General features: G+C 36.0%; 1 protein-coding gene across 9 annotated transcripts in view; it reads right to left on the reverse strand.

Annotated features, from left to right (window-relative positions):
- The window catches only part of Vps13a (vacuolar protein sorting 13 homolog A), a 175,881-nt gene that overhangs the window by 54,988 nt on the left and 106,284 nt on the right, over positions 1-14,609 (reverse strand). For all 9 annotated transcript variants that reach the window (XR_016534893.1, XR_016534896.1, XR_016534895.1 and 6 more), the window contains 6 exons: positions 10,915-11,197; positions 8,368-8,763; positions 7,581-7,685; positions 7,318-7,464; positions 2,389-2,517; positions 1,897-2,030 (listed from right to left, as the gene is read on the reverse strand). Coding sequence is in view for 5 of the 9 variants with exons in the window: in XM_090329619.1 (XP_090185745.1) it covers positions 1,897-2,030; positions 2,389-2,517; positions 7,318-7,464; positions 7,581-7,685; positions 8,368-8,763; positions 10,915-11,197 (1,194 nt within the window). In the remaining 4 variants the exon portion in view is untranslated. The remainder of the gene's footprint in view (positions 1-1,896; positions 2,031-2,388; positions 2,518-7,317; positions 7,465-7,580; positions 7,686-8,367; positions 8,764-10,914; positions 11,198-14,609) is intronic.

A 14,609-nucleotide genomic window follows, 5' to 3' on the forward strand; every position in this document is an offset into this window, starting at 1 on the left:
AATAGAGCTGTCCTGCCCTAGCAGCCATGTGTAGACACAGCAAAAGGTGTCATATTTGAAGCAGAGCTTCACCAGACAATGACTCTGACTTCATCTTGGACTACCTCCAAAACTGTGAGCACTGAGTTTCTAGATAATGCTTGTAATATCAGCCAAAACAGACAACTTCCTAGGTACAATTTGTTTACAGAAACATATATAATTTGCTATTTATACAATAAAAGCACAATTTATACTGTGTACAATATACTGCTTGTATAATATGGATAGTAATAAAAAGTCTCAAATACATGAGAAAACAATAGGCTAGGAGGGGTTCTAGGCATTTTGGCACATCATGATCCATACCTAATATTTGCTTAATTTTTCACATGTGTATGTGTGTGCGTGCATGTGTGTGTGTGTGTGTCAAGCACAAGCCAGTTTGAACTCAAGGCCTAGGTACTGTTCCTAAACTTCTATGCTCTAGGCTGCCATACTACAACTTAAGCCACAAGTCCACTTTTGGCTTTATGATGTTTAACTGGAGATGTGAGTCTCCTGGACTTTTCTTCCTGGGTTGACTCTGAACCATGATCCTCAGATCTTAGCCTCCCGAGTAGCTAGGATTACAAGGAGTGAGCCATTGTTGCATCTGGCTGCTTGTTTGAATTTTAATTAAAAATTAGAAATCAGGGCCGGGAGTTTGGCCTAGTGGTACAGTGCATGCCTAGCATGCATGAAGACCCAGGTCCGATTCCTCGGTACCTCATACAAACAAAAACGCCAGAAGTTGTATTGTGGCTCAAGTGGTAGTGCTCTAGCCTTGAGAAAACCCAAGGGCATTGCTCAGGCCCTGGGCACAAGCCCAGGGCTGGCAAAAAAAAAAAAAAAATAGAAATCATATATTTTGTAGTGGAAGGAAAGCATAAATGTACTAATATGAACTTGCTGAAAAATAAGCAGCCAATACACAAACACAGACACAACAAACTCAAGACAACATGGAATCACGATGTAGGGGAACATGAAGTTGCACAAATGGCAATAGTTATGGCATCTCAGCAAGTTGAAATAAACGTTATTATGAGTAGCCAGTAGTTACATCAGGATGTAACTGCAGTATTTAAGAAAATAGTACCTTTCCCTACATATCTTAAGTACAGGATACCCATTATCTATTTTTTTTTAATTTTTTTGACATTTTTAATTAAAATAGTAAAAACTTTTTGAATAGAAAGAATTTAGATTCCTAACAAATTCTGAATATTGTTTACCAGACTTTGCTTTAGCTTTCCTTTTTTTTTTTTTTTTTTTTGGTTACTCCTGGGGCTTGAACTCTGGGCTTGGGCACGGTCCTTGGGATGCTTTTTGCTCAAGGTTAGTGGTCTGCCTCTTGAGCCACCGCACCATTTCTAGCTTTTTCTATGTATGTGGTACCAAGGAATCAAACACAGGGTTTCATACATGCTAGGCGAGCACCCTATCACTAGACCACATCCCCACCCTCGGTTTCTTTTTAATTTTTTGGCCATCCTGGGCCTTGAAATTAGGGCCTGAGCACTGACTTTGAGCTTTCTCAAGGCTAGAACTCTACCACTGAGCCACAGCACCACTTCTGGCTTTTTTTCTATGTATGTGGTACTGAGGAATCGAACATGGGTCTTTGTGTATGCTAGGCAAGCACTCTACCACTAGGCCACACTCCTGGCCCCTAGCTTTCCACTTTTTAAGCACCTAAAAGTCAAAGATACACATCAAATCAGTTTATCCCTATACATTTGTATATTTAAAAAAAAATAAAACTTTTTTTATCTGGACTGATAAAAATATTAAGGAATCCTTATGAAGGCACTGTCTTATCTCCTATACCCTGCTAAAATCAAGAGTTACAGCACTTTTGATAACCCTTCTTACCTTTGTCTATACTGCACCACATCATTCTTGGTGTGATTTATTAGTAGGAATGTAGCTGCTCCATCATGATAATCAGAAAATGTAACAATAGTAGAATGTTCAGCCAGATTAACTTCTGCTATAATACCTCCAAGCTAAAAAGAGGGAAACATTTTTAATCTGATTATTTTCCCCAAAATATTAACAACTTTTAACAATAAAATTATTCATAACCTGTAACTTAAGTTGGATGACTTAGAAAATTCATTTTTGTATTGGATTTTCTTTGAAACTATAAATCTGTATTATACACAAATGATCAAAATTTCAGAAGTGATATGTTCTAGTATTTCAGGCACACTTATTTACATACAACAAATTATTTTCATATGTTTTTTTGTTTGGTTCCTTTTATAAAAATTATGTTCATTTTTGGTGAAAGGGAAAAAAATTCCCCAAAAAGCATTATGTAATAGTATCAGATTTTTTTTAACACATGCAATAAATATTTACCTCATCATTCAAACGCAGTAAGACACAATTTTCTTGCTTGTTAAGATATATCCTTTTGGGAGGACCTGTATTCCTCTCAACTTGAATAAGAAGTTTGTTGGAAGCATCTTCAGGCCAAAAGGGGATACACTAATACATGCATAACATATATTTATAAAAAAAAAAAGATTTCATTATAAATGTGATGTTAGCCAAAACTCATCAAAATAGCAATAAACTTCAAAAAAAAAATCTCAACAGTATTTGCTACTGAGTTGTGCAGCAAAATAGTTGTATACTGTTATTTGAGAGATGGGTTGTTTCTTAGGGACACTGTAAATATAAGCAACAATGATGGTATTAAGTTGAAGAGCTATGATACAAAAAGCAGAAATTTCAGGAAGAAAAAAGGCTTTAATTGTCTAGATCTTACAGACAGGGCTGAAAAAACTCAGCATATAAACCTAACTAAAAGCACATGTTTGGTATATATTCAGTCATTGAAAATAAAAATCAGCTTTTGGCCTAATATGAGAAGTAGTAGTCAAAATGTACACAAATCATGAGTTAGAATGTATAAATTGAAGGTCTTGGTCAGCAAATAGGGAAAAAAGTTAATTTTTTGTTGTTGTTCGTTTTTTAAAAGCTAAAGCTGAAAGAAAAAGCTAAAGCTCCGAGAAGAGATAGAAATTAAAAGCCCTGAACAACTGGGACAAAAGTGAGCTGAAGACCAGACTAAAGGGAAGAGACAGTAAAGTTGCAGAAAGAACACTGGCCAACAGGAGCTAGCAATTTTTTTAAAAAAAGAGCTAAAAGAATAAGGATTCACCCTGTCATTAAACTATTGAGTCTATATCTTAGCACCTGACCTTACTTATATTTCATATTCTTCAATGAGGTACTTCATAGGCAATACCATTACATCATTAGTAAGATATAGGGACAATTTTGCCATCAGAACTGGTTGTCAAAGTGTGTTAGTTTGTTGAAGGCGGTTTAGTTCAACCATAATAGATAATTAATGTACCTAGATTACAGCACAAGATCAAATACTTAGAAAATATTAATTCCAGACTTCTGTATCCATGTAGGAACTTATCTGGCATAGTCAAAACTAACACAAGCATATTTGCTATGAGGAACTGACAAGACCAAAACAAACATTCTAAACATTGATAAAACCCTAGTTGTTCCTTGATAGCCCCATTAATGTTGTAAATTATGCTTAATAATATATTGTCCTTTCTATGCATTGTTATTTGTAAAGAATCCTTAGACTTGGTAACATATTATAGTTCTTCTATGTTGTAATGGGAAAACAGAGGAATAAATTTAATAAATTTTTAACAAATCCAACAAAGCATAAAAGGTGATTACTATAAGCCAGTTAAAAGGTAAAAAAATTTTTTTTGCCAGTCCTGGGCCTTGAACTCAGGGCCTGAGCACTGTCCTGGGGCTTTCTCAGAGCTAGAGCTTTACCACTTGAGCCAGAGCACCACTTCCGGCTTTTTTCTATGTATATGGTACTGAGGAATTGAACCTGGATCTTTGCATATGCTAGGCAGCACTCTACCACTAGGCCAAACTCCTGGCCCAAAAGGTAAAACTTTTAAATGAAAGAAAATTTGTCTTAACCTGAAATTGAAGATAAAGACAGGCAAAAATGTGAAAAGTTGTCATGCAGTTCTAATTGAAACTAATGAAATATGAACTATTAACAATAGTGTATCTGTATACTCTGATTTAAATTCACAAAAGATAATCAAGACCCAACAATAGCTGTGACAGAACAAGATCCAAATGCCATAAATAAAAATACAAATGTATTTGTACAAAGTACATAAATCAAAGGAAATTGAGTGTTCTAATCTTAGTGTCTAGCTGTCTAGTAGATAGCTAACCAATAACATCACTTAATGAGATGTTGCAGACTACTTATAAAACTAAGTAATGTTCTTCTAAGCAAACATTTACTGAGAACCTACTATGCTTAATCACTCAGAGTAATGATTAAATGGCAAATGGTTTACAGATATTTCCATGATTACCCTTCTTTAAGCCTATGCTTTTTCCTCCACTACTTTTTAGAACATGGATCTCTTTTTTTTTCTTTTTTAATATTTTTTATTGTCAGAGTAGTATATGGGAGTTATAGGGGTTACAGTTACATTCGTCAGGTAGTGGATGCATTACTTCTCACACATTGAAGGGATAGACATTGTTTCTTGAACCAGCCCGAATCCAAGCATAGTCCAATATCAGAACCCAGCCCAACAGCCTCCTCCTTACCTTCACCCTAACTATAGGTACTGACCAAGAATTTGTATGCTTTACTTTCTAGCTGTCACTTTAAGTTTCTAGGTACCAGGGGGGCTTATCCCTTGCAGTGGAAAATGGTGTCTCTAAATTCCACTGGGAAGGAAGAGCTCAGAGGTAGCTTTGCTAGCAAGCTTTAACAAAGATTTCAGAAAAGAGGAAGGAAATCCTCTGATCTCAGTCTTCCCCAAGGTAGAATATGTAAAAAAGGAAACATTTGAGAACAGCCAGCTATAGAGGACTTCAACTCCTGTGTAGACTTAGGAGTGAAGAATTCCTAACCCACCCTTAATCTATTGTAAAGAGCATGTCATGGGTCCCCTTCACACCTTCCTAAGAAAACAGTGTGTCTACATACAGCAAGGGCAAGTTAACCAAACCAGAGTTGTTTTGTCAATTGTGCCCTCAAATTGAATACTATGCCTGAAACAGGGACTGGCTAATGCATTACAGCGATGAGCACTTAGAGGCCAGGCTGCAGACACACTCTCAGGAACTAGATGTGTCATTCCATACTTTTAAATTCTCTTATCAATTCTTCCTGTGCCTTATAAGAGAAAATATGCATGTCACTGTGTATTCTTTATAGGATTTCTGTCCATTTTAGACACTTTTATATAAGTGAGAGTTCATTATTTGTTAAAATTAGTAGAACACGGATCTCTTTTGCTATTCTTCAAACATGTTAAATATTTCCCTTTTTTAGGTCTCTCGACCTAGCTTACCTTTCTGAATGCTTTGTTCCCAAACACCCACACTGCTGCTTTTAAGTCAAGCTCTAATAGTCAAAATCCTGTGCTACTATTACCAGAGCAAAGATATGGAACCAACCCAGATGCTTTCCATCAGATGATTGGATCATAAATATGTGGTATTTATACACAATGGAATTCTATGCTGCCATCAGAAAGAAAGACATCACCTCATTTGTAAGGAAATGGAAAGACTTGGAAAAAATCATATTAAGTGATGTAAGCCAGACCCAAAGGAACATAGGCTCAATGGTTTCCCTCATTTGTCATAATCAGTACAAGCTTAGGACTCTCCTAGCAAAGGATTACAATAGCTCAAACCCAAGATATATAAAGCCATATAGGATGAGGCTAAATTAATGGACCTCCAGGACATGGAAACATGAGTTTAATTATGAGTGATTGTTATTCTTAATGTACGATGTTTTTTCTTCTCTCCTTTGTTGCCCTTTGATTAATCTCGTATTATTATAGTATCTGACTTTGTTACCTGGTATACTGTATATACATTTATTTGTTTATCTGAAATAGGAAAGAGAAGGGGGGGGAAAGATAAGGGGTGGAGGAGGGAAATGGGGACAAAAACATGAGGAGTATCAATGTGAAAAATCAATGTACCTTCTATCTGGTAAATATAACTGTAACCCCTGTACACATTAAAATTTTTTTAAAATATCTCGTGATATTGTCAGGCAACACCATAGACAATACAAAGGATTTATCTTAGTATGAAGGAGAGACAATGTCAAGTTTTATGCTAAGTAGGAAGCACATTAATCCACAGATCTAGAAGCATCTCAAGCAATACCTCCCATCTCCCAACACAAATAGTGACTATAGAATATCAAAGAAAGAAGAAATACCTTGAAATCAACAAGTAAAAAACAAACAAAAAAACAAATTACTACAAAGAAATGAGAAAATCAGTATAATTTTCAACAAAAATGGAAGCCAGACAGTGGGAATATGTTGAGGAAAAACCATGAACCTAAAATGAAAATCAAGAAAAACTGTCATAATGATAATTTTTATGTACAAACATAAACTTATGGTATTTACCTTAAAAATCAATTCTCAAAAAATTTCTAAATCTTCAAGAACATGGTCTTATATAGAAGGAATCTTCAAGAATGATTTTATGTAGGAGGAATAATGAGAAAATACTGAATGTTCTCTTGTAATGTTACCAGAGTAAAAGTTCTTCAAAAATACATATTTTAATAACTTCAGGTAACTCTTATCCAGAGTCTGATATCTATTGATGGTATATAGAATCATCTCTATGTTACTCATATAATGTTCCTTCAAATAACTTGCTTAATCTACTCTGTAAAGGCATCTGACAGCTTTCTGAATGAAACAAATCCCTTCCTCCTTTTTGATGAATTTGTACCTCATTTCTCTCACCGTTTGCATATTTTAACCAAAATGACTGGCAGTTAAGTCTACCTTCAGGATCAAGCATCTCCAGAGGAAAGATCCAGTTTTAGAATTATCTACAGCAAACCAGATGGGGTGGCTCACACCTGTAATCCTAACTACTCAGGAGGCTGAGATCTGAGGATCAAGGTTCAAAGCCAGCCTGGGCACAAAAGGACCTGAGATTCTTACCTCCAATTAACCTCTAGAAAATGGAAAATGGGAATTGGCTCAAGGGTAGAACACTAGCCTTGAGCTGGAGAGCTCAGGGACAACACCCAAGCCCGGAGGTAGGGTGGTAGCCTTGAGCTGAAGAGCTCAGGGACAGTGCCCAGGCCGAAGAATTACCTACAGCATAGAACAAAAAATGAAGATTTATGGAAATGGAACAAAATTGAAACAGGGGCTACAAATGAGAAAAGCCAAGTCCAATCAAGTACATTTTTTAAATTCATTAACTTACCTCTTCTAAATCAAGAGAGAGCCATTTATCATTTCTCTCTTCAGCCACTTGTAAACGGTATTTGCTTTTGTTTTTAATCATATAAAATGGTGTAAATGTCACAATCCTGGTAATGTTGAAACTGCTGAGGTCTATAGTAACACCAACCTAAGGAAAACCAGTGACAATATAAACACTGTTCACATATTACATTTAAATAATATAATGAAGTATCTATTAGAAACATCTCAAACAAAACATTGTTCATCATAGAATAAACTCACTTGATATTCCATTTTCTGGCCTTTACATTTAATGGCTCCATGGCTACCAACAGTATCAATTGAAAACTGATCTGACAACTCACTATCAGTTACCATAAGCTGAACCTAAGGAAAAAAAATTGAAATGTGTTATCATTTAGATACCTTTAAAACTACTTAAAAAATTTTAGCACAGGGGCTGGGAGTTTGGCCTAGTGGCAGATTGCTTGCCTAGCACGCATGAAGACCTAGGTTCAATTCCTCGGTACCACATACATAGAAAAAAGCCGGAAGTGGTACTGAGGCTCAAGTGGTAGAGCACTAGCCTTGAGAATGTCCAAAGACAGTGCTCAGACCCTGAGCTCAAACCCAGGACTGGCAAAAAAAAAAAAAAAATTAGTACAAAATATTAATTTTTAAAACATTAATCTCTTCTCACTATTAAATGTTAATGTCTTTTAATGTAAAACATGACATATGTAGGGACCGGGAGTTTGGCCTAGTGGTTAAAGTGTTTGCCTAGCATGCATGAAGACCCGGGTTCGATTCCTCGGTACCACATACATAGAAAAAAGCCGGAAGTGGTGCTGAGGCTCAAGTGGTAGAGCTCTAGCCTTGAGAAAGTCCAAGGACAGTGCTCAGACCCTGAGCTCAAGCCCAGGACTGGCAAAAACAAAACAAAACATGACATATGTAATTTAACAAATATTCTTTCAACCTACATTTCATGATAGTTTATTCTTCAGCACTAAAAATAAAAATGACAAGGAGATAAAGGAGAGAGAAAGTTAGAAAATACAAAGGTTACCTTATTGTTATTAAAAAAGTGATTTGGCTGAAAAGAAAAGAGAATTGGTTTTTTATAATTAGGTGGATGCTTTCGATGAATTCCATCTGCTTTGTACTGTAACATTCTGCCGGTTTTATTGACCATCCAGTAGGGACTATGAAATGCCACAACAGTCTGGCCAGTATTATAAGTCATATGGATGGCAATATCTAAATCAGTCTTTTCCATTTCTGTGATACAGGTAAAATTGATGAAACTGATATCTTGTTGATTAAGCTTTATATGATATTCACTTTTCCAATCATGATTAAGATAGTCAAGTAATTTTAAATGCAATTTTGCTTTATCCATCTGTACAGTACATATCTGGGCTGAATGTCCTTCATTGAGAGTGAAAACTGTATTTTCAATCCCCTGTAAGAAAAAAAAACACATTAAAGCATATGTGAATAATATGCCTCAGAATTCTACTTAATCATTCAATTTGCTAGCACAAAATGCTGCTGAAACACCTTTTAGAAAAGGAGACTTACATTTAGGTTTCAACTGTGTAAATATCTATGAAATATTTGATCTAGATCTGAACAAGTGTATTTGCAAAACAGTATAAACAACTTGACTTGCCAAATAGATCATGTCTGTAATTCCAGATACTCTAGAAGTGGGAATTAGTAGGATTACGATTCAAGGGCAGTGCACGCAAAAAATTAGCAATTTACCACACCTGTATTTCCAACTACAGGGAAGCACATAGAGATAGAGTCAAGGTCAAAGGCAGTCCCTGAGCAAACATGATCAATTCCCTAGTGGCAAAATAACTAAAATTAAAGCAGAAAGGGATGCAGATGTAGCTGAAGAGACAGTGTGTCTTGCCTAAAAAGCATGAGGCTCTGAGTTCAACATCCAGTGCTATCAAAATAAACAGATGAGTTATTATATGAAAATGTACTGGAAATTATGAACACACAACAGTAAAATTCATGAAATAAAAAATAGTCATCTGCAGAGGAAAGTACATCCTAAATCACAGTTGTTAATTACTCCCACCTAAAAATATACACAAAAAATATAATAAGGGGCCAGGAATTTGGCCTAGTGATTAAGTGTTTGCCTAGCATACATCAAGATCCAAGTTCGATTCCTCAGTACCACATAAATAGAAAAGCCAGAAGTGGTGCTGTGGCTAAAGTGGTAGAGTGCTAGCTTTGAAGAAAGCCCAAGAACAGTGCTCAGGCCCTGAGTTCAAGACCCAGGACTGGCTAAAAAATAAGTATCATAATGTAGTAATTCTCAAAGCAAATCTGTAACAGATTGCAGTGATTACATAGTCCTTCATTTGATAGCATGGCAAACAGAATATGTACATAAAATCTTAAGATGTAGATATTCTAGTTATAACACCGGAGGTAAACAATCTTTTAAAAACAGAGTATTTAGTATAAAAAACATCTTCATAGGCCATACATTCCTTAAGTGAGAGAAGAAAAAAAAAACATTGATATACAGTAACAAGCTTTTAAATCTAGTTTGTGAATGTTATTTCAATACTATTCTCATCCATGCTTCAAAATATAGTGTTCATCCTTTAACCATAACATATACAATACAGAGACATTGAAAACCACCGATCCTGTTAGTTTCAATGATAGAAAATAAAGATTTTTAAATCAACTAAGTTTTAGCAGAGTAAAAACTACTTTTCTAGGGCAGGTAGTGTAGCCTAATGATAGAGCACTTGCCTTGTAGGAAGAAAGCCATGGGTTTGATTCCTCAGTAACATATACACCAGAAAAGCTGGACATGGTGCTATATAGCAAAAGTGGTAGAACGCTAGCCTTGAGAAAGCTCAAGGACAGTGTCCAGGCCCTGAGTTCAAACCCCAGGCCCGCTTTTTAAAAAATGGTATACCACATTTGCACATAGTTAGAAAACTAAAATAAATGGATTTTTTTTTTTTGGCAATACTGGAGTGGAATTTGCTAGATGGGCACTCTTACTGGTGAGTTGGACCTCCAGCTGTTTTACATATTCCCAGAAGTTTAGAATGACAGGTACTGTACCACCCACTGTTAAGATGGGGTCTCTGGAGCTTTTTTGGATTGCTTTGAACCTTGATACTCTGATCTCTGCTTCTCAAGTGGCTAGGATTATAGGATTGATCCACTCACTGAGCCTGGTTGAAACATTTTAATTTAAAAAATACCTGTACTATCTATTCTTTACTACTGCTATCACCACCACCACCATTATATAATACATACTACCATGTGAGGCACATCTCCAGATATTTTGCTTTCATTTATTTTTCAGGCAATGTCTTATGCTTTTTCCAGGGGTAGTCTGACCATATTCCTAACTCTGCTTCTTGCATATCTGGTATTATAAACACACACTACCCTATTTCATGATTTAGGATCTCACTTACTTGCCCAGGCTGCAATCAAAATACAATAGTTCTATCTTCACTTCCTGCTTAGCTCATGCCACCTCATGTTCTCAGCCTCAAAATATTCAATTGCTCTAATATTCTCGAGGCACAAAAGATTAAAAAAAAGTCTAAAATACCTGTACATAATAAGCAATTTTGTAAGGAAGAAGATTTCGGAGTATGATAGGTGGCCATAAGTGCATTATGTATGGTAAGTCCCAACCATCTTCTGAATATACTGAGAGAGATGTCAAGTTATCCTTTTCTGGAACAATATTAATAATGAATGGTGTCTTCGAGGGGTTTACTGATCTACATTTCTTCTTTATAAGTGCTCCTTCATGTTTTATCATTTCTTCAAAGTCAAGTCCTTCACACACTTGATAATCCTCATCCTCTGGCTTCAGAGAAAGAAATGACCTGAATAAAAAATTGTACTTTCAAAACAGCTGAAAATATAAGTTACACACTTACAACTCTAGAATTATGGCATAATTTACTTTTGTAACATTACATTTTTATGTTTCCATATAGCTTTTGAGAGCTAGGATAAGAGGCAGTTAATTGTCTTGGAAACTTAGTCTTTCAGAGAAAATTATTTTTATTACAAATTACTGTAAGAGAATTAACAAGATAACAACAAATAATAACACATGCAAAGCAAACCAGATATAATACAGTCTATGGCTCAGATATTCAACTGTAAGAAATTGACTTTCCTGTGCACATAGTCCTAGCAACACACAAGACTGAGTTCATGAAATAAAATAATTATATTTCTATTTAAAAAGAAATTTCTGGCTTTGTAGTTAACTAAATAAAGGTTTTCTGCCAATAAAAGTCACAGATGCAATAAAGTGGTACAAGAAAACAGTGAAAAGACTAGTAGTACATGATTTTTTTCTAAATTTAAGTATCACAGCTTTCCCTCTCCTCTCCTTTAGTGAGGTCCCATGGCGGGGCTAGAACTGTGATTCTCTTGCTTATGCATAAAAGATGGAATCACAAACCACACTAGCTTTTTATTAGTTGAGAGTCTCAAACTTCACCTAAGCTGGCCTGAAAATACAATCCTAACGATCTGTGTCTCTCTAGTAGGTGGGATTAAAAGTATGAGCCACTGTACTTAGCTTTAGATAATATCTACCTTTAAAATTAGTTGTTGGGCCAGGTGCATGGCCTAGTGGTAGAGTGCTTGCCTCACGGGCACGAAGCTACGGGTTTGATTCCTCGGGAAACGCATACACAGAAAAAGCCAGAAGTGGTGATATGGCTCAAATAGTAGAGTATTAGCCTTGAAAAGGCCTAACAGTGCCCAGGCCCTGAGTTCAAGCCCCAGGACTAGAAAAATAAAACAAAACAAAAACCCACCTAGTTGATAGTGACTTTCCCAAGTCAAAACTATGTATGTCTTGAGTTATTTTCCCAGACTTTATTTGCAAACTAATAAGAGCAAAAGAGCTGGGATATAGCTTAAGTGGTACAGAACCTGCCTAGTAAGCATGAGGTATCTCAGTTCAAATCCTGATATTACAGGGGTTAAAAGAGAGAGAGAAAGGAAAGGACAAAGGAGAGAGAGAGAAGGATGATAGAAAACTTTAAAATTAAGGATTGTCTGCCTAGCAAGTGTAATGTCCCCCAAGATGAAACACCAATATCAAATGGGGAAAAATAAGTATGAAGATACTGTTTACTATGGACAGTTAGAAAATGTAGCAAAAATTATTTAAAAATTAAAATACAATAAACTCTTAATTAAAAAATGAACGTGAAGTTCTTTACTACGTGTGTGAGTTCTAAGGTCTTGAATTCAAGTGCTCTACCATTCAAACTGTGCTATCAGCTCTATTTTTCAGATAGGGTAGATATAAGTCCACTTTTGCTCCGTTCAGATCTTAAAGCATCCTACATAACTTGTTTACTGGTATGGTATGGGGTAAGCAAGCTGGGGATATCTTAGCTGGTCTTAAACCATGATCCTACCAATCTGTCTCCCAAGGATCATCAAACCCAGTCCTCACACACAGTTTTTATTTCATTTTATTGTAAAGGTGATAAACAGAGGGGTTACAGTTATACACGGAAGGTAATGTGCTACATTCCTTTTTGAGCGGTGTTTCTTCCACTTCCCTCCCACGTTCTAAATCTCATTTTCAAAAGAAGAGTCTAGTACCAGGGTTGTATTGATTCACCCTTTGTCTCACCTTTTCTGTAATGCCCCTTCCCTTCCCCCAATCAGAAACTCACATAAAAGTCAAGGGTACAGAAATCAAAAACAGTAATAACAGAATAAAGTAAAGGGAAAAAGAAAGCAAAAAAAGAAATCTCAAAACAGTACACAAAAAAAACACCTTGTTTCCATTTCTTGGAGTTGCTTTCAGTACACATCACTTTATGTAGTCATATACTCTTAGCAGTAAGCTCAATATTAGTGAGATTTTCAATTTTAGTTAAATAGTACTAATTTATTATCATATTAATCTACAATGGTTAAGATTCATTATTTTTTGTTTGTTTTTGGTGGCTACCCTAGGTTTGAACTGATGACCTGGGCACTGTCCCTGAGCTTTTGTGCTCAACACGTAAGCCACAGCTCAGCTTCTTGCTTTTTTGATAGGAGATAGGAACCTCACAGACTTTCTTGCCTGGCTTGGCTCTGCACCTTAATCTTAAAAACTCAGGCTTCTGAGGTCGGAGTTTGGCCTAGTAGTAGGGTGCTTGCCTAGCCTGCACAAAGACCAGGGTTCAATTCCTCAGTACCACATACATAGAAAAAGCTGAAAGTGGTGCTGTGGCTCTAGTGGCAGAGCACTAGCCTTGAGAAAGCCCAAGGACAGTGTTCAGGCCCTGAGTTCAAGCTCCCAAACCAAAAACAAATAAACAAAAAAACCCCAAAACAAAAAACAAGCAGCAACAACAACAACAAAACCTCAGGCTCCTGAGTATTTGCTAGGATTACAGGAATGAGACACTGGCACCTAGTTCATTATTTAATCTTTAATAAAAACCTTTACATTTATGTTCAGTTTAATACATTTTTAGTATTTAAAATGCATTATATTGCAATTCTTCCCCCTGAGCAATTAACAGAAAATATGTACAGATCAAAGATTTTGTTTTCTAAAAATTTTTAAAAATCTATTATAAAAGTTTTGACAACAGAAAGAAGTACCAGTGGCTCATATCTGTAATCCTAGTTACTAAGGAGGCTGAGATTTGAGGATTGTGGTTCAAAGCCAGTCCAGGCAGAAAAGTCCCCATGAGACTTTTATCTCCAACTAACCACTCAAAAATCTGGAAGTGGAGCCAACTATGAATGCCAATTGAGTCCTAGTTTTGAGCAAATGAGCTCAGGAACAATGGCCAGGCCCTACGTTCAAGCCCCTCAAGTGACATTAAAAAAAATTTCATGTTCATTATATATAAAAATACACATGTATGTATATCTACATATATATATATTATATATACACACACAGAGCTTATGTTCTATTAGACATTTTTTAAAGTCATGCACATGTGACTATGGGTTATGATGGCCATCCTGCACATAATAGAGTAAAATTTTATAAAATACTTTCAGTTCTAGGGTTTTTTTTGGAAAAGAACTTCCTTTGTGCCTTGAAACTTAAATGCTAGATTAGATTTTTCTTTTCCTTTTTTTTTTTTTCTCCTCCAGTCCTGGGCTTAAGCTCAGGGCCTGAGTACTGCCCTTGGATTTTTCTCAAGGCTAGAGATCTACCACTTGAGGCTCAGCACCGCTTCCGGCTTTTTCTAAGTATGTGGTACCAGGGAATCGTACCCGGGTATAGTGCTAGGCAAACACTATACC

The sequence above is a fragment of the Megascapheus bottae genome, chromosome 3, assembly GCF_031878675.1.
Source record: "Megascapheus bottae isolate mThoBot1 chromosome 3, mThoBot2.hap1, whole genome shotgun sequence".
NCBI lineage: Eukaryota > Metazoa > Chordata > Mammalia > Rodentia > Geomyidae > Megascapheus > Megascapheus bottae.